At 42.9% G+C, this 20,000-nt stretch overlaps 1 protein-coding gene across 1 annotated transcript in view; it reads right to left on the bottom strand.

Moving 5' to 3' along the window:
• Positions 1-3,119: 3,119 nt before the first annotated feature.
• Positions 3,120-20,000, bottom strand: part of brinp1 (bone morphogenetic protein/retinoic acid inducible neural-specific 1) — a 151,746-nt gene continuing 134,865 nt past the window's right edge. The window contains exons 7-8 of the mRNA XM_024380473.2: positions 16,541-16,763; positions 3,120-5,360 (exon numbers count right to left, since the gene is read on the bottom strand). Of these exons, the coding sequence (XP_024236241.1) occupies positions 4,220-5,360; positions 16,541-16,763 (1,364 nt within the window). The 3' untranslated portion in view covers positions 3,120-4,219. The remainder of the gene's footprint in view (positions 5,361-16,540; positions 16,764-20,000) is intronic.

Below are 20,000 nucleotides of genomic sequence, written 5' to 3'. Positions count from 1 at the left end.
AGCCTTACGGTTGAGGGCGGAGCAGTTACCGTACCAGGCGGTGATACAGCCCGACAGGATGCTCTCGATTGTGCATCTGTAGAAGTTTGTGAGTGCTTTTGGTGACAAGTCGAATATCTTCAGCCTCCTGAGGTTGAAGAGGCGCTGCTGCGCCTTCTTCACGATGCTGTCTGTGTGGGTGGACCAATTCAGTTTGTCTGTGATGTGTACGCCGAGGAACTTAAAACTTACTACCCTCTCCACTACTGTCCCATCGATGTGGATAGGGGGGTGTTCCCTCTATACCATGTGTATGTGACAAATAACATTTGATTTGATTTGCTTTGATTTGATTTGATATTCTTGGTCGTACTGATGGTGAGTTGACGCTGCTCTTATATTCAGTAGTTCTTCTCGACTGTATGAAATGAAACCTAAGATGACCTGGGGTACCAATGTAAGAAATAACACATAAAAAAAACTGCATAGTTTCCTAGGAACGCGAAGCGAGGCGGCCATCTCTGTCGGCGCCGGAAGTTAATCCTGCTGCTGTGTCTGTCAGCGTAGTGTCCAGAGCATGGAGGCGCTACCAGGAGACAGGCCAGTACATCAGGAGACGTGGAGGATGCCGTAGCAGGGCAACAACCCAGCAGCAGGACCGCTACCTCCGCCTTTGTTCAAGGAGGAGCAGGAGGAGCACTGCCAGAGCCCTACAAAATGACCTCCAGCAGGGCACAAATGTGCATGTGTCTGCTCAAACGGTCAGAAACAGACTCCATGAGGGTGGTATGAGGGCCCGACGTCCACAGGTGGGGGTTGTGCTTACAGCCCAACACCGTGCAGGACGTTTGGCGTTTGCCAGAGAACACCAAGATTGGCAAATTCGCCACTGGCGCCCTGTGCTCTTCACAGATGAAAGCAGCTTCACACTGAGCACATGTAACAGACGTGACAGAGTCTGGAGACGCCATGGAGAACGTTCTGCTGCCTGCAACATCCTCCAGCATGACCGGTTTGGAGGTGGGTCAGTCATGGTGTGGGGTGGTATTTCTTTGGGGGGCCTCCATGTGCTCGCCCGAGGTAGCCTGACTGCCATTAGGTACCGAGATGAGATCCTCAGACCCCTTGTGAGGCCATATGCTGGTGCGGTTGGCCCTGGGTTCGTCCTAATGCAAGACAATGCTAGACCTCATGTGGCTGGAGTGTGTCAGCAGTTCCTGCAAGAGGAATGCATTGATGCTATGGACTGGCCCGCCTGTTCCCCAGACCTGAATCTAATTGAGCACATCTGGGACATCATGTCTCGCTCCATCCATCAACGCCACGTTGCACTACAGACTGTCCAGGAGTTGGCGGATGCTTTAGTCCAGGTCTGGGAGGAGATCCCTCAGGAGACATTCCGCCAGGGAGGTCACACAGGCACGTGGAGGCCACACACACTACTGAGCCTCATTTTGACTTGTTTTAAGGACATTACGTCAAAGTTGGATCAGCCTGTATTGTGGTTTTCCACTTTTATTTTGAGTGTGACTCCAAATCCAGACCTCCATGGGTTGATAAATTTGAATTCCATTGATAATTTGTGTATGATTTTATTGTCAGCACTTTCAACTATGTAAATATTTCATTCATTCAAATCTAGGATGTGTTATTTTAGTGTTCCCTTTATTTTTTTGAGCAGTGTATTTTGTTAATCATCCACCGATCCCATCAAAAATGTAACCTTCAAACGCCAAATTACAGTTACATCACAACAAGCAGTACAACAAGGGTTTATTGCGTTGCTGTGTGGGTGTTGTGGTGAGAACTAAACAGGACGTTTTGAATAAAGAAATAAATGCTAATCCACCTGCCGTTGTCTCTCGGTTTACATGAACATTTACTCTTTAGGGTTGGTCTGGGCCTCATTGAAAGCAAAACGCATGGCATTTTTCTATGTAAACAAAGCAATGTCCAATGACAGAAATGACAACCTTGACTATGTCCCATCTATTGTGACTACTGTCCAGTGTTGCGGTAAAGACAAACATTGCTCTTCTTATTAAATATAGCCTTTTAATGAGAAATAGATTATTATATGAAACATTCATTTGAAATAAGCTGATATAATGATTTCAACATAACAGCAAAAATTACATATGCAAGGTATTAGGAGCTGTATCTTCAAATGTATCCATGGAACATTGCAGTGATGTTAAGCTGATAGAGCTAATGTGTGCTTGATTCATGTATGCAGTGGTCAAAACTAACTCATTTCATATTGTATATTTCATATACTTTGATCAAAACAGAAATTACCATCCCTCTCTGAGATTCATAATGAAGTAAATAACTTGAGAATGGAGTGTAATTGTAATTTGTGCAAGGTACACCAACAATAATTGTGGTTATTCTCAGTAATAATGGCCTCTTTTGTTCTCTTGAAATTACTATAATTCATGTTGTCTTTGATGTTATAACTATTACAACACAACGTTTCTATTTACAGGTATAATGTACATAGGAGAGACAGTGTCAGGAAATTGAGACTTCAACCTCTTACTGATGGTTAATTTTCCCACATGCACAAACCAGCCGGCCTTTAGGTAGAAAACATGTATCTCAGGATGAGATGAGCAACAGATCTGCGTTGATATGGTCTGAGTTGCTAAATTCCTTTGAATGTCTGTCTTGTATTTTAATGTTTGTACTGTAACTAAACTAAGAGCAATTTCCCTCCTCTAAGTATTTGAAAGGGATAGGTAACAGGCACTTAATAATAATATAGGTAGTGTTCTTTGATACTTCTGAGATAGTATGACGTTTGACATTATGTTCAATTCTGTAGCTATATATAGCTATAAACATATTTCATGCCGATGCTTTCAATAAAGTATGACTAGAAATATTAAACAACCTTGTTTCTGAGGGTTAAAATCTGTTTTGCATGGTCATTAGAAAGTTAAGATCCAACGTGGCATTAAAAAAATAAAGATTAAAATCAACAGAAGTATTTGAAGCTTTTATATTTCTCATCTGTTTCTCATCTGGGTTCACTCTATTTAACGGAAATCCAAAGACTTTACAATGTCATCCCATAATTCCACAGAATATACTCTCTTTGTCCACTGTGCTGTCCTCCATTTTAAATTAATTGGGGGGGAATAACAACTTCATAAAAAACACAAATGGGACATTCTTCATGTTTTTGAAAAATGTATGGGGTGCTTTTCCATGTCTTATGTGTACTCAGGGAAATGTATGGCTTTTATGGTGTCTGTTGCAGATGTACGTGAATGATCCATGTGCCGTAAAGCTTGACACATCAGCAGTCACAAGGTGTACATTTTGCAAAGCTGTACGAAGTAGCATTGATTGTTCATCTTCAGACCACAATATATACTCAGGCACCAGAAGAAACCACCTCATGGGAAATGCAGGTAGAATTTCAAACATGGGAGGTAAGTGCCTAAAGACAAGTTTTTAGCTTTGCCTGGATTCACTCGCTCTCAAATGACACATTCAATTAACGAACATCAATAAGCATCAGGCGAAATAAAGGTATACACATACAGTATATAAACAGCTGGCTTCCGTTATTTGACATGAAATGACTATCCGCTGCCTTATACCTTACTACACAAAGAACGGTATGCAGACTTGTCATGGATTATCCATTTTTCAAAGAGAATATATAGCTAACGCTTACAGCTTACAGTTTGCTAGGTTATTTAACCCTTAAAATGTATAAATGCCTTCATACTGTATTAAACTGTCCTTTTACATATTTGTAATATTTTGTTTGTTGATAAAGCATATTCACTGAAATAAAAGGATGATATCTGGTCTGCCCTAATGCGACTAAAAAGGTTTAACTTAGTAAAGAATGGCAGTTTCAGATATAACCTTTGTTCCCTTAGAGTAAAATAAAGGCCTCTTTGTCACCAGAAGATGGATACATGTTTTTCTTATTCTCTTTTTATGCTATTTTAGGAAATGACAGACATGCTGGGACAAATATGGTACAGTCTTTAAAGTGGTTTCTATGAATCTTCTTCTTTATCCAACTAAAAGGCTTCATCAATGTTTTGGATTTCTCTTTAACAATTACACTTACAAAGTTGTTAATATTACATCAAAAGGCAGAACAAAAAGGTCCAAAAAGAAAAAAAGGAGATAAGTAAATAAAAAGGAATATTCCCAAACAGTTCTCTTTTTAGTATCTGTTTGATCTTCTTTTTGTTTGTTTGTTTACTGTATCTCAGCAGAGTTTGGTAGTCAGGTGATCTGATTGTTTCAGTATCTCTGTGTTGTACATGTCCAAGGCATGGTTGACCCGGATCATCTCGCTGTTGTTCAGCTTGAGCCTGTGCTTCAGCATACATGAAAACAGGTCCAGCTGGGGTTTCCCGGGCGCCACTGGAGGGGCCAGGCGGTTAATCCGCTCCCTAATGTCCAGTAGCAAGAGCATGACAGAGGAGGAGGAGTAAAACTGAGTCCCCTGTGTGTACGACTGGTTCACCTGCTGCACGGCGCTGCGGAGCAGGTCAGCGTTGAAGCGCAAACTGTAGCCAAACACCTGGATGTCAGAGATCTTGATGTAGATCTGGCGCTTGTTAGGATCGGACAAGTCGACGGGACCGTGGCCCGTATCGTTGCGCAGCCCGGTGGGCACCTTGGCTCGGCTTCGTAGGTAGATGTGTACTGTCTCAAAGAACGTCTTCCACCGGTTGCCTAGCAGCAGGGTCCAGTTGAAGCACTGGGAGTTCCCCAGCCTTGTTTTCTCCCAGCGCGGGTAGCCGTGCTCGCCAAAGGGCATGCTCCAACCCTCCGAGTGGCTGCCGCTGAACGGGTTAACGTAAACAAAGAACATGGGGTCAATGCTGCTGTTGCGCATCTGGCAGATCTTCATGGACAGTCCGTTGATCATGTGGAGGTAGTCCATCCGGTTCTTGTTGCTCTTCAGGGTCAGGGACATGCGCTTGCGCCACCGTGGGTCGAAGAATGTCTCCAGGCGGATCTCGTTGCTTATGAAGGTGGTGTGGATGTAGAGACGCGAGTCCATCTTCTGGAGCAAGTACTTGAGCTCCAGGTCCTGGAAGTCCAGGTCGGTCTCGAAGCTGATGAACTGCTCGCTGCGCTCAGAGTCCACGTTCTGGGGCTCACAGCGACCTCTGTACAGCTTGTAGCCCTTATTGCAGGAGCCGCACTGCGAGATGTTGGCCAGGCTGCACATGGCACAGCTGTTGTTGCCCCCGATGATACATGGGATGGGTCTCTGGCATAGGGTGACACCCGTGTGGCACACGCACGTCCTCTGGCTCTCCAGGAAGGTCCCCCAGAAACCATTCTCATTGCAGTAGAGGAAGGACTGGACCCTGTTTAGCCACTGCATCACAGACCTGGAGAATGGATAGAGAGAAAGATAATGGAAGTAAGTGGAAAGAAAGAAAGAAAGAAAGAAAGAAAGAGAGAAAGAGAGAAAGAGAGAAAGAGAGAAAGAAAGAGAAAGAGAGAGAATAGAAAGGAGGAGAAGAAGAAACAGAGTGTCAGAGCCAGAGTGAGCGACAGGGAAAATACAACAATGGGAGGGGAGATACAGGGATAAAACAAATGCACCATTATTAATGACTGTATAGCAAGCACAAACTCAGTGTTAAAGTCTGAGGATTAAATTCCACTGTCACTGCCACAGCCTGGTACTGTTTGTAAGGGTGTAGTCATTGGAGGGGATAATGTATTCCTCAAAGACGGAGTTCCTTTATTTCCTTCATGTGGGATGGCAGCATTATTTCCTATGCAAAACGCGTCTCTTATTCTCCCTCAGGCATCCCTTTCTGTCAACTTGACAGTACTGAAACGCTCTACTGGGAGACTGTGAGATGAGGGTGAATCCAGAATCCTGATTTCTAGGAGAGGATTGAGAAGATGAGCTAAAGGTTAGCCTGATATGCTAATGAACCGGCATGGTAACAACGACGGATGACCTGGTGCTTGAAAGGCCAGGGAGCCCCAAGCCATCCCAAAATGAACCATGGGTAGGGCATGGGAAGGGGAGAGAGGAAACACTCTTCAGACTCAAACTACGTTTTCTCCTCTGGGATGTGAAATAGGTTGAAGGATATGAGGATTTGAGGATTAATGTACAATTATAATGAGACAGATTCCAAAAAGTGAAAACTGCTTTAGCTGTATGGATACATGATTGGAAAGTTTTACTTTGAGTTAGCACTGATTCTGAACAAATTAAGTTCAGATCTGAGAAAATATATTTTAATCCATTTAACATTTTCATCTTTGCAGTGTCTTTACTTAGCAATTCTTGCATCAACCTGAATCCATTACTTTGTGAACACTGATTAAACTGACAAAAAGCAGATGTACTTATAAGGCAGTCTTCATAATGTCTGCATATATTTTCAGTCCTACCCAGATAAAAGTCCCTATCTCTTTGTGTTCCCCTTAACTGAGAAGTATTCAAGGATAAGAGTAACATTATGAAATAACAAAGACAAGGCTGAATGCATGTCCCGCAACATTGACCCTACTATGCACTTTGAGAAAATAATGCTTTTGTTGACGGCCACAAATTCATCCTGCTCTTATCTCTACAGGACATAAAGACAAAGCCAATGGCCTTTGTGTTAGACTGTAAAATAGGTTCCAGTGCTCATGTAAGAGCATCTTGAATCTTGAGAGGAATCTTGAATGTTTCACAGAGGAGATTGATAAATGTACCATGACTAAACAAACAAAGTTGACAGACAAAACTTATAGACAGGTTTTCAATTATGTTTGTAGCAAGGATAAACTGTATAGAACACCATTTTGACAAACTTGTCTCCAAAGCTTCAGAGAACACAATACACTAAGAAAAAAAGGTTATATTGAGAAACTAAAAGGGTTATTCGACTGTCCCCATAGGAGAACCCTTTGAAGAACCATTTTTGGTTCCCGGTATAACTGTTTTGGGTTCCATGTAGAACCCTTTCCACAGAGGGTTCTACATGGAACCAAAAAAAGGGTTCTCCCTGGAATCAAAAAGAGTTCTCCTATGGGGACAACCCTTTTCTTCTAAGAGTGTAGTCCTCTGGCATTGACGCAAAACTTGAGGTATAAGGCACCAGTCTTCCTTTTCCCTGCACTCGGGTACTTATTGGACTATTGAGAAATATTTTGCTGCATAATCTACGGATTCTACGCATTATCACAAATGAAAAACCGAAATACATTTAAAATATTTTGCGGACGTTTACGCCACAAAGATTGAACCATTTCTATTTGTTTTATTACATATTCATTTAAATATGAGAGGCAGGCATACTCATATTATTCCATATATCCCCCCTTGAATTCATTGTCAATAAATGGAGTTTTGTGTGTGTGTGGTTGGTGCCGTTTAAGATTACGGAGGAGGTTTTTTGGAGGGAGCATGGCCTTATTTCTATTACAGGATATTGGACGACTGTCATTCAAATTCCATTCACCCAGCTCAATGTAACATCGATATGTTTCTGCTACTACACGATTCTCACATTTTCCCTATACCCCTCATGAGGTTGCTACAACTTAGGCTACGAATTAAAGTTTACAATGTAGGTGAATAGGTCGAGAGAAAATTTTGAGAAATAAAAGTGACTGACAGTGACACATTTAATACCACATTGTACACTCTTGCCTGCATCTACTTGCTGATCTAGGGTGTATTGATTAGTCCAAACAGTTGCAAACAAGAGTTTCTATTGGACAAAGTTGTATGTCCTCGTTTCATTCTGTTTGCTTCCCTTTAAGAAATGTTTTTCAACAGAATTTGTCGTAATGAATACACCCCTGATAGCCCACACACAGTTCACTTTCATAGCAGCCACAAACAAACAGCATGATCACTTTGCTCGTTGAATGATTCCTTCTCGCATCTACGCGCTGTCCTCCTCTCACCTTTTCCCTTCGCTTGTGAAGTTCAGTGCACAACACAACAGCTGTCTTTGACCAGGCGAAAAAACCTTTCCAAGCCAAGCCTTCATATCATAACCACTAAACGCTATACACATCCTACATTGTTGTCATCACATTAGCTAACTCAGAGTCAACATAGCTACTAGATACAATCTTGCAGTATAGTGTACAGCCAGTTACACCGTCAGGCCACAGTGGCAATAAATTAAAACAACCAAAAGATTAAAAAATAAAGCAGAGCCCTCACCGCTGCTCGATCATCCTATTTTTCCAACTTAATTGAGGAAAATAAGAACAATCCGAAATTTATTTTTGATACTGTCACACAGAAAACTAAAAAGCAGCATTCCCGAAGTGAGGATGGCTTTCACTTCAGCAGTAATAAATTCATGAACATCTTTGAGGAAAATATCATGATCATTAGAAAGCAAATTACGGACTCCTCTTTAAATCTGCGTATTCCTCCAAAGCTCAGTTGTCCTGAGTCTGCACAACTCTGACAGGACCTAGGATCAAGAGAGACACTCAAGTATTTTAGTACTTTATCACTTGACACATTGATGAAAATAATCATGGCCTTTAAACCTTCAAGCTGCATACTGGACCCTATTCCAACTAAACTACTAAAGGAGCTGCTTCCTGTGCTTGGCCCTCCTATGTTGAACATAGTAAACGGCTCTCTATCCAACGGGTGTGTACCAAACTCACTAAAAGTGGCAGTAATAAAGCCTCTCTTGAAAGAGCCGAACCTTGACTCACAAAATATAAAAAACTATCGGCCTATATTGAATCTTCCATTCCTCTCAAAATTTCTCGAAAAAGCTATCGTGCAGCAACTCACTGCTTTCCTGAAGACAAACAATGTATACGAAATGCTTCAGTCTGGTTTTAGACCCGATCATAGTACTGAGACTGCACTTGTGAAGGTGGTAAATGACCTTTTAACGGCGTCAGACCGATGCTCTGCATCTGTCCTCGTGCTCCTAGACCTTAGTGCTGCTTTTGATACCATCGATCACCACATTCTTTTGGAGAGATTGGAAATGCAAATTGGTCTTCACGGACAAGTTCTGGCCTGGTTTAGATCTTATCTGTCGGAAAGATATCCGTTTGTCTCTGTGAATGGTTTGTCCTTTGACAAATCAACTGTAAATTTCGGTGTTCCTCAAGGTTCCATTTTAGGACCACTATTGTTTTCACTATATATTTTACCTCTTGGGGATGTCATTCGAAAACATAATGTTAACTTTCACTGCTATGCGGATGACACAGCTGAACATTTCAATGAAATATGGTGAAGCCCCAACATTGCCCTCGCTATAAGCCTGAGTTTCAGACATAAGGAAGTGGATGGCTGCAAACATTCTACTTTTAAACTCAGACAAAACAGAGATGCTAGATCTAGGTCCCAAGAAACAAAGAGATCTTCTATTGAATCTGACAATTAATCTTGATGGTTGTACAATCGTCTCAAATAAAACTGTGAAGGACCTCGGCATTACTCTGGAACCTGATCTCTCTTTTGACAAACATACATTATCAAGACTGTTTCAAGGACAGCTTTTTTCCATCTACGTAACATTGCAAAAATCAGAAACTTGATGCAGAAAAATGTATCCATGCTTTTGTTACTTCTAAGTTAGACTACTGCAATGCTCCACTTTCCGGCTACCCGGATAAAGCACTAAATAAACTTCAGTTAGTGTTAAATGCGGCTGCTAGAAACCTGACTAGAACAAAAAAATGTGATCATATTACTCCAGTGCTAGCCCCCCTACACTGACTTCCCGTTAAGGCAAGGGCTGATTTCAAGGTTTTACTAACCTACAAAGCATTACATGGGCTTGCTCCTACCTATCTTTCAGATTTGGTCCTGCTGTACATACCTACAGGTATGCTGTGGTCACAAGATGCAGGCCTCCTAATTGTCCCTAGAAATTCTAAGCAAACAGCTGAAGGCAGGGCTTTCTCCTATAGAGCTCCATTTTTATGGAATGGTCTGCCTACCCATGTGAGAGACGCAGTCTAGGTATCAACCTTTAAGTCTTTACTGATGACTCATCTCTTCAGAGGTTCCTATGATTGAGTGTAGTCTGGCCCATGAGTGTGAAGGTGAACGGAAAGGCTCTGGAACAACGAACCGCCCTTGCTGTCTCTGCCTGGCCGGTTCCCCTCTCTCCACTGGGATTCTCTGCCTCTAACCCTATTAAAGGGGCTGAGTCACTGGCTTACTGGTGCTCTTTCATGCCGTCCCTAGGAGGGGTGCGTCACTTGAGTGGGTTGAGTCACTGACGTGATCATCCTGTCTGAGTTGGCGCCCCCCCTTGGGTTGTGCCGTGGCGGAGATCTTTGTGGGCTATACTCGGTCTTGTCTCAGGATGGTAAGTTGGTGGCTGAAGATATCCCTCTAGTGGTGTGGGAGCTGTGCTTTGGCAAAGTGGGTGGGGTTATATCCTTCCTGTTTAGCCCTGTCCGGGGGTATCATCGGATGGGGCCACAGTGTCTCCTGACCCCTCCTGTCTCAGCCTCCAGTATTTATGAAGCAGTAGTTTATGTGTCGGGGGGCTAGGGTCAGTTTGTTATATCTGGAGTATGTCTCCTGTCTTATCCGGTGTCCTGTGTGAATTTAAGTATGCTCTCTCTCTTTCTCTCTTTCTTTCTCTCTCTCGGAGGACCTGAGCCCTAGGACCATGCCTCAGGACTACCTGGCATGATGACTCCTTGCTGTCCCCAGTCCACCTGGCCGTGCTGCTGCTCCAGTTTTAACTGTTCTGCCTGCGGCTATGGAACCCTGACCCGTTCACCGGATTTGCTACCTGTCCCAGACCTGCTGTTTTCAACTCTCTAGAGACAGCATGAGCGGTAGAGATGCTCTTAATGATCGGCTATAAAAAGCCAACTGACATTTACTCCTGAGGTGCTGACTTGCTGCAACCTCGACAACTACTGTGATTATTATTATTTGACCATACTGGTCATTTATGAACATTTGAACATCTTGGCCATGTTCTGTTATAATCTCCACCCGGCACAGCCGGAAGAGGACTGGCCACCCCTCATAGCCTGGTTCCTCTCTACGTTCCTCTCTACGTTTCTTCCTAGGTTTCTGACTTGCTTCTCCTTTATTTTTGAAGAAATTAATTTGTTCAAAACTGTTCAATTATTGTCCTTCTCTCTCTTTGAGTCAACTACTAACCACATTTCATGTACTGCAGTGCTAGCTAACTGTAGCTTATGCTTTCAGTTCTAGATTCATTCTGTGATACTTTGATTGGGTGGACAACATGTCAGTTCATGCTGCAATAGCTCTGATAGGTTGGAAAACATCCTCCGGAACTCATCATAATTACTGTGTAATTCTATGGAAGGGGGCGAGAACCATGAGCCTCATAGGTTTTGTATAGAAATCAATATACCCAGAGGAGGACGGAAACTAGCTGTCCTCTGGCTACACCCTTGTGCTATTCTACAGAGTGCTATTGAGTCTACTGCAGACCTTCATTGCAAAACAGTTTGTTTTAATCAATTATTTGGTGATGTGAATATATTTAGTATATTTTTATTTAAAAAAGTTTACTTTTTAATGTTTCACTACTTTTATTTTTATGAAATTCACTGGGAGGATGATCCTCCCCTTTCTCCTCTGAGGAGCCTCCACTATCTGAAAAATGGGGGTAAAATATGTTCCATCAAATAACTGCTTTCCACAATATGCAGTTTGAGCGCATCATGCTGGTAGTTGTATTTTTCCTTATTCATTTCCCTCCAAAACAAGTGACTGGGTTGAGTTTTCCTCAGGGGATGAGTTGGAAATTAATGGGAATGAATGCTGTTTGTTTTCGCGAATCGCAGTACAATCTCAGTGTTTGTAACGGGGCATCAGACAGCTCACAAGTCCCCTTCTGTGTAGGGGAATGAGTGAAGAAGAAAGAGAGAAGGATAAAATGAGAGAAATACAAGAGATAGGGAGGTACAGCATACAGAGAGAAAGACAGATACAGGGAAGGATATATATTTGACGATACTGATGATTGAATGACATAATTTTCCTATTGGTGCATTACATTGGAGGACAAAAATAGCCTGTGATTTCATTACTGATAGAAGTTCTTATGTAAGGGAGTTATTATGTACCAGACATGCACTACATATGCAAAAGTATATAGACACCCCTTCAAATGAGTGGATTTGGCTTTCTGATTTATGGTTATGTGTGGCCGAGCAGCCGCACACAGGCCTAAAATCACCATGCGCAATGCCAAGCGTCGGCTGGAGTGATGTAAAGCTCACCGCCATTGGACTCTGGAGAAGTGGAAACGCGTTCTCTGGAGTGATGAATCAAGCTTCACCATCTTGCAATCTGATGAACGAATCTGGGTTTGGTGGATATCAGGATAACGCTACCTGCTCAAATTCATAGTGCCAACTGTACATTTTGGAGGAGGAGGAATAATGGTCTGGGGCTGTTTTTCATGGTTCGGGCTAGGCCACTTAGTTCCTATGAGGGGAAATCTTAACGCTACAGCATACAATGACATTCTAGACGATTTTGTGGAAAGCCCTTTCCTGTTTCAGCATAACAACGCCCCCATGCACAAAGTGAGGTCCATACAGAAATGGTTTGTCAAGATTGGTGTGGAAGAACAAGACTGGCCTGCACAGAGCCCTGACCTCACCCCATCGAATACCTTTAGGATGAATTAGAACACCAACTGTGAGCCAGGCCTAATCGCCCAACATCAGTGTCCAACCTCACTTATGTTCTTGTGGCTGAATGTATGCAAGTCCCTTCAGCAATGTTCCTACATCTAGTGGAAAGCCTTCCCAGAAGAGTGGAGGCTGTTGTAAGCGCATAGGAGGACCAACTCCATATTAATGCCCATGATTTTGGAAGTAGATGTTCGACGAGCAGGTGTCCACATTCTTTTGGTCATGTAGTGTATCTTAACATCCTTAACCCTGTCAAAGTCAAATTGGTAAATATGTCTCAGGATAATTACTTTGATACATAGACACATATGCCGATTACTTGGTCGGGAGTTATGCTATTTGATATTGGTTACCATTAAAAACATAGTGTTTTTACCTCGTAACACATCTCATGTTTTTCTAATGTGAGCTCATTCCACCTCCAGTCTAACAGCTCCAGGCTGATGAGGTCCTGTGTGGCTCAGTTGGTAGAAACTGCCGCTTATGATACCAGCATTGTGGGTTTGATTCCTACAGTGGCCCAGTATGGAAATGCATGCACTCAATATTGTAAGTTGCATTTGATAAGAGCTTCTGCTGAATGACTTAAATGACAAATGACTGCAATTAGAGCTAGCCATCACTGAGGGACAGAGACTTATCTGAGGCCTTTCATATGTAGAGACGGACGCCACGCTTTGGTTGCTCATTTAATTACAGTCGGTTCTTTGATGGAATAACACATTTATCTCAGAGATATGGCGTATGTTTCCATGAAATGGCAACCAGGCTTAAATAAGCAAACACCATCCTTCACTGTAGCTCAAGCTTAAGCCTATGAAAATATGATTTACGCACATGGCTCATGGTTGTGTAGTCATTTGTTTATGCAGAGGGCCAGGAGTATTTCTTGACCATGTGATCTGACCAGGAAAAACATAGTGGCTCACAGTAAAACACAAAATCTCATGATCCTAGTTCTGCAGTACATCCAGTACCACAGCATGCTAAAAAGAAACCGACGATGAAGCTCTACTCTGTGCTGCTTTGAATATTCCACTCATTATCCCTGCAAAAACACCATCAATGTTTAAAAGGGTACGGTCCAGCTATGCGTGTAGATTGCCTGTGGATTGTGTAACAGTGATTATTGGTAGAGATTTAAAACCTCTACAGGATCGGTGTCCCCTCCGCAGGACGGTTGAGCTAACATAGGCTAATGTGATTAGCATGAGGCTGTAAGTAACAAGAACATTTCTCAGGACATAGACATATCTGATAAGGGCAGAAAGCTTAAATTCTTGTTAATTTAACTTCACTGTCCAAATTACAGTAGCGATTACAGTGAAAGAATACCATGTTATTCTTTGAAGAGAGTGCACAGTTATGAACTTGAAAATGTATTAATAAACCAGTTAGGCAGATTTGGGCAGTCTTTATACAACATTTTGAATAGAAATGCAATGGTTCATTGGATTAGTCTAAAGCTTTGCACATATACTGTGGCCAAAATCTAAATTCCGCGTAGATTCCTAAGTCATATATTGGCCTTTCTCTTGCATTTCAAAGATGCATTTTTTTCCCTTTATTATCTTTTACCAGTTGTAATGTGCTATATTCCCCTACATTAATTTCACATTTCCACAAAAGTCCAAGTGTCCTTTCAAATGCTATCAAAAATATGCATATCCTTGCTTCAGGTCCTGAGCTACAGGCAGTTAGATTTGGGTATGTCATTTTAGGCGAAAATTGAAAAAAAGGGTCAGATCCTTAAGATGATCAATTAGACTATAGGGAGCAGACAGAGGTCAAGCCACAACCATCAAAGTCCTCCCTGGATTTCCCCCTGCAGGTCTGGAGCCAAGTAGCCTTCCACAGTAGGGTCAAACTGCGGAGAAACCTCCTCCAAACCTGGAGAGGCTGGACTAATATTGTTAATATTGTTACTGCAGTTGTCCAAGGCTCTCCACTACCGGAGTCCGAGGGGGACTACAGCAGCCTTGCTCCCTATTATTATAGACTGTGTCCCGTCAGTGGGCAGTAGATCAGTAGAAGGGCTTGCTTGGTTGTAACAGGCAGTCTTTTCTCTCTCCAACTCGGCTCTTCAGGGCAAAGGCCATGCCACCAGAGAGGCTGGGCCCTCAGTTCAATTCTGAGCAGCAGGACAACAAGGTCTACTGCTGCTACTACTAGTGCTGGATGTACTGGTGCTGGTGTGGATTTGTGTGCTTTTTAAATAGAGTTGCATTGTACTATATTGCATACAGATTTAGATGAAATTCAGAACAAGATTTCACCTTAACTTATCCTAAAAGCTGTGGGAGTGCACAGCCTACCTGCTAATACGTGTGCTTGAATATAAAAACAAATTGTTAAATCAGTTATTTATGTATATGAGCTAAGCACAACAGCAAGGGACTAATTCATCGTATCAGCCCTGTGTACTGTATGTCTCCAGAGAAAACATGATACAAACAGTAGTATCACTATGTCTAGTTTATGCTGTATTGGTGGTATCAAAGAGAAACATCGATGTGGCTACTGGTCTGAAGGAAATGATGCCTATTGACACAGTGCATCTCTTACTTCCACGGATGCATGTGCACACGCAAACATACACACACAGGCACACAATCATTCACTCACACACACATACATGCACACACAGACACACAATAATTCACACACACACACACACACACACACACACACACACACACACACACACACACACACACAGTACAGACACTAATAAACAAACAGTTTCTCTTCACAGTGCCATCAGGCATCCTTGATGTGTGCTCTGCCGAGCACGGAGTATGTACTGCTTTGATAAACCCTTCGAACAACCCCTTTGCCAAAGCATGCATCCGAGCGTGGGTGTGTTCCTTCTACCTGAGTGACAGTTGACAGCTGCTTGTTCCTTAACCACAAAAACATACATTTTGTGGATTTTCTCTTTCTATTTGTATATTGACATTCATCCAAGCTCACATTTTGGGATATTTTAACGTCAAGCATTTAGTGTGTTATTTCAGTCCATGTTGTCTGGTATATTTTGGGGTTGTCACGACTCCTACCGAAGGTGGCTCCCCTTCCCGTTCGGGTGGCGCTCAGCGGTCGTCGTCACCGGCCTACTAGCTGCCACTGATCTTTTCCTCCCCCTCCTTGTCTGTTTATTAGTTACGCCTGTTGTTAATTAGGTTTATTAGTTGGGCTTTATTAGCCAGCTGGCCCGCATGCTGGGTGTGCGGGATTGTTTTATGTGTACTCATTATACACGCCTGTAAGTCACGGTTGTTCATGTACATGTCTTGTTTTTTGGGACTGTTTAGTTCCCCTGTGTTTTTGGGGCATTTGTTTTGAGTGGCATCAGTTTTCACCTGGTTGGTGAATAAAGTAGTAGCGCTACTCTGAACTCTCTGTCTCCTGCGTCTGACTCCTTCCTCCACTCCCCCCCGGGCATTACAGGGGTGGAATGAATGACTCCATTTCAGACAGCATAGCACAGTGCCATGTCTGCAGCAACGCGTGCTGTCTGTAGTCACAGTAGGTGATGGCACATTGTGCACTGACCTGTCCAGAGATCTCCCACGGTTAGATAATCTTTCATCCTAAATAGTGAAATACTAGGTAGGACTGGGGTTCATTGGGTGTTTACATGATTTTATGGACAGAAAACTATAGCAGCCAGCAAATTCAAAGTCAAAATGCATCACATAAAGTATTCACATACAGTACATCAACAGGCAGCACTGAAATAAAATACTGAAACTCCTCTACCTCTACCTATGTTGCAGTTTATCTCTGACTATATGTGAAAACACCCTTGAGTGGTACCGTGTTCCACAACATCAGCATCAAAATGCTATATTATCCAAAACAATGCAGCATTATAAGGGTTATATAATCCCTTTTTACTGCTTCTGAGACCCACCTCTCCCTAGGCATCTGGTGGTTGGGGTTGTGGTGGCAGCGGATGCTGAGGCCAAAGAGCTTGCGGGCAGTGCGCTGGATCTTGAGCCTCTGGGTCTCCAGGGAGCTCTGGAGCAGGCGGTAGCGGGCCTGCAGGTCCCAGTCACTGCCCCAGAGGAGGTGGACACTGCTAACCGGCAGGAAGTGGGTGGAGGGCAGCCTCTTCAGGAACGACTTAAACTCGTCTGGAGGAGAGAGAGAGAGGGAGGGAGGGTGAGTAAGAGATATTGAGGGAAACAGATAAAGATGGTCTGTTGTCAGTGCAACTTTGGGTCAGTCATCTTTTCTTTCAGTTCTCATGGGTTTCAACTGAAGCTTAAGTGGCATCATGATGCATTACATGCCTTGAATTAAGCTCTCAAAATACCATTGGCATTTATCATGTTGATACATCTGCTCAAACTAAAATACTCTCGATGAATATGAATCTACCGTTTTCTACCCTTGTTTTAAAAATGTCTAGGCACTTCATCTTAGAAATCTCTTCAGTGGATTCATTGCAGCCAATGACCTTGAGCGACTCAAACTCATTTTGTGTGTCCTCTATAATATATAATATATATATATATATATATATATATATATATATATATATATATAAATATATATATATATATATATATATATATATATATATATATATATGTATGGCTGTCAGGTTTTATTTGGCTCCTTTTATTACTTGTTAATAATATATAAGTACGAACCCTGTCAGGTGGATACTGAGCGACTCCCTTTGGGAGTAACCAGCCTTCTCTGTACTTCACTATTCTGACTTGATCAGTAGGGGATGAGACAGGGGATGCTTGGTGATGTGACTGAGTGTTTGGCCAGAAATAACTGTCAGCAATGTGGGTCATTCGCTAGGCATTTGGAATATGGTGGTTTGTTGATAGGGTTTCTCCAACTGAAACAATGCAGATAGCGTTTTGATTGTAACTGTTTTATAATGATGGCATCTGTTTTGAAGGGCACATGTTCTATTTTGCAAGCTGTATCAACAGAAGTTATCATTTCAACCTTTGGTTCATGCAGGAGGCTGTACTGATTGCATAGTGTGTGGCTTCCCTATCTGACTGAATGACAATATATCCTCACACCCATTTAAGGTGTGGCGTGCTTAGTGAAACCTGGCTGAGGTGGTAGAGAGAATTGACTGTTTACGATTAACTCCTGGAGACTTTTTCTAAAACAGAAGATGTTCCAATGGGCCCTTGAATTATTCATCCCCACTTTATTGCAGATTGGCTCCAAGAAGTTATCGTAGAAGGTGTAGAAGGTGACTCGCGTAAAATGCAGACACGCCCGATAAAAACCAGCTGACAGTATGAATTTAGAGCTTACTGTTAGTGGATATACCATTATACCACTGTTTTCTGTGGATATTGGATGCTGTAAAGACCTGCTTCTGTTCTACTGAATGACAGATCGGCCATTAATGCCTAGCTGAGGTCTATATGCAAACGTACAGTCATAACTGGCCTCTCCAGAGACGGAAACCAGTGACGGAAGCCAAGAAAGGAGCTAAATCATGGGATATCCTTATCATTTGCATCCCTCTTTATTGCTTTCTTAGGCCTAGATTCAATCAGATCAAGCCTTAACCGGCCATTGCATACCCCTGCATAGCGGATGTTTTGGAGGTGTCAGAGGGGGAACTGTGTTGGAGCTGTCAAATCGGTGAGCAGCTGCTCTTGCGATCACTGCCAAGAAGCCACGCCCACCCCACTCGTGTTAGAAATTCAGCGAGAGAAAGTGTTGGGCAAAAATTTTACCTTTGTTTCTGCCTTTACTTTAGGAATAACCACCTAAATGAGGAACTCAATTTAACCTTGCGTAATACATTAGATGCAGTCGCACTCCTAAAAACAAAAAAAACATTTGTCATAAGAAACTAGCTCCCTGGTACACAGAAAATACCCAAGCTCTGAAGCAAGCTTCTAGAAAATTGGAACTGAAATGCTGCCACACCAAACTGGAAGTCTTCCGACCAGCTTGGAAAGACAGTACCGTGCAGTATCAAAGAGCCCTCACTGCTGCTCTATCATCCTATTTTTCCAACTTAATTGAGAAAAATAAGAACAATCCAAAATGTATTTTTGATACTATCGCAAAGCTAACTAAAAAGCAGCATTCCCCAAGAGAGGATGGCTTTCACTTCAGCAGTGATAAATTCATGAACTTCTTTGAAGAAAATATCATCATCATTAGAAAGCAAGTTACACTCCTCTTTAAATCTGCGTACTCCTCAAAAGCTCAGTTGCCCTAAGTCTGCACAACTCTGCCAGGACTTAGGATCAAGGGAGACACTCAAGTTTTTTAATAATAAACTCAGCACAAAAAGAAATGTCCTCTCACTGTTAACTGTGTTAATTTTCAACTAACTTCTAATTTGTAAATATTTGTATGAACATAACAAGATTCAACAACTGAGACAAAAACTGAACATGTTCCACAGACTACCAGAAATGGAATAATGTGTCCCTGAACAAAGGGGGAGTCAAAATCAAAAGTAACAGTCAGTATCTGGTGTGGCCACCAGCTGCATTAAGTACTCCAGTGCATCTCCTCCTCATGGACTGCACCAGATTTGCCAGTTCTTGTTGTGAGATGTTACCCCACTCTTCCACCAAGCCATCTGCAAGTTCCTGGACATTTCTGGGGGGAATGGCCCTTACCCTCACCCTCCGATCCAATAGGTCCCAGACGTGCTCAATGGGATTGAGATCCGGGCTCTTCGCTGGCCATGGCAGAACACTGACATTCCTGTCTTGCAGGAAATCAGGCACAGAATGAGCAGTATGGCTGGTGGCATTGTCATGCTGGAGGGTCATGTCAGAATGAGCCTGCAGAAAGGGTACCACATGAGGGAGGAGGATGTCTTCCCTGTAACGCACAGCATTGAGATTGCCTGCCATGACAACAAGCTCAGTCTGATGATGCTGTGACACACAGCCCCAGACCATGATGGACCCTCCACCTCCAAATCGATCCCGCTCCAGAGTACAGGCCTCGGTGTAACACTTATTCCTTTGACAATAAACGTGAATCAGACCATCACCCCTGGTGAGACAAAATCGTGACTCGTCAGTGAAGAACACTTTTTGCCAGTCCTGTCTGGTCCAGAGACGGTGGGTTTGTGCCCATAGGCGACGTTGTTGCTGGGGATGTCTGGTGAGGACCTGCCTTACGACAGGCCTACAAGCCCTCAGTCCTGCCTCTCTCAGCCTATTGCGAACAGTCTGATCACTGATAGAGGGATTGTGCATTCCCGTTGTAACTCGGGCAGTTGTTGTTGCCATCCTGTACCTGTCCCGCATGTGTGATGTTCAGATGTACCGATCCTGTGCAGGTGTTGTTACATGTGGTCTGCCACTGCGAGGACAATCAGCTGTCCGTCCTGTCTCCCTGTAACTCTGTCT

This window comes from Oncorhynchus tshawytscha, linkage group LG20 (genome assembly GCF_018296145.1).
Source record: "Oncorhynchus tshawytscha isolate Ot180627B linkage group LG20, Otsh_v2.0, whole genome shotgun sequence".
Classification (NCBI taxonomy): Eukaryota; Metazoa; Chordata; class Actinopteri; order Salmoniformes; family Salmonidae; genus Oncorhynchus; species Oncorhynchus tshawytscha.
Note: the sequence above shows the minus strand (reverse complement) of the source record. Positions and strands in the feature narration are given on the sequence as shown.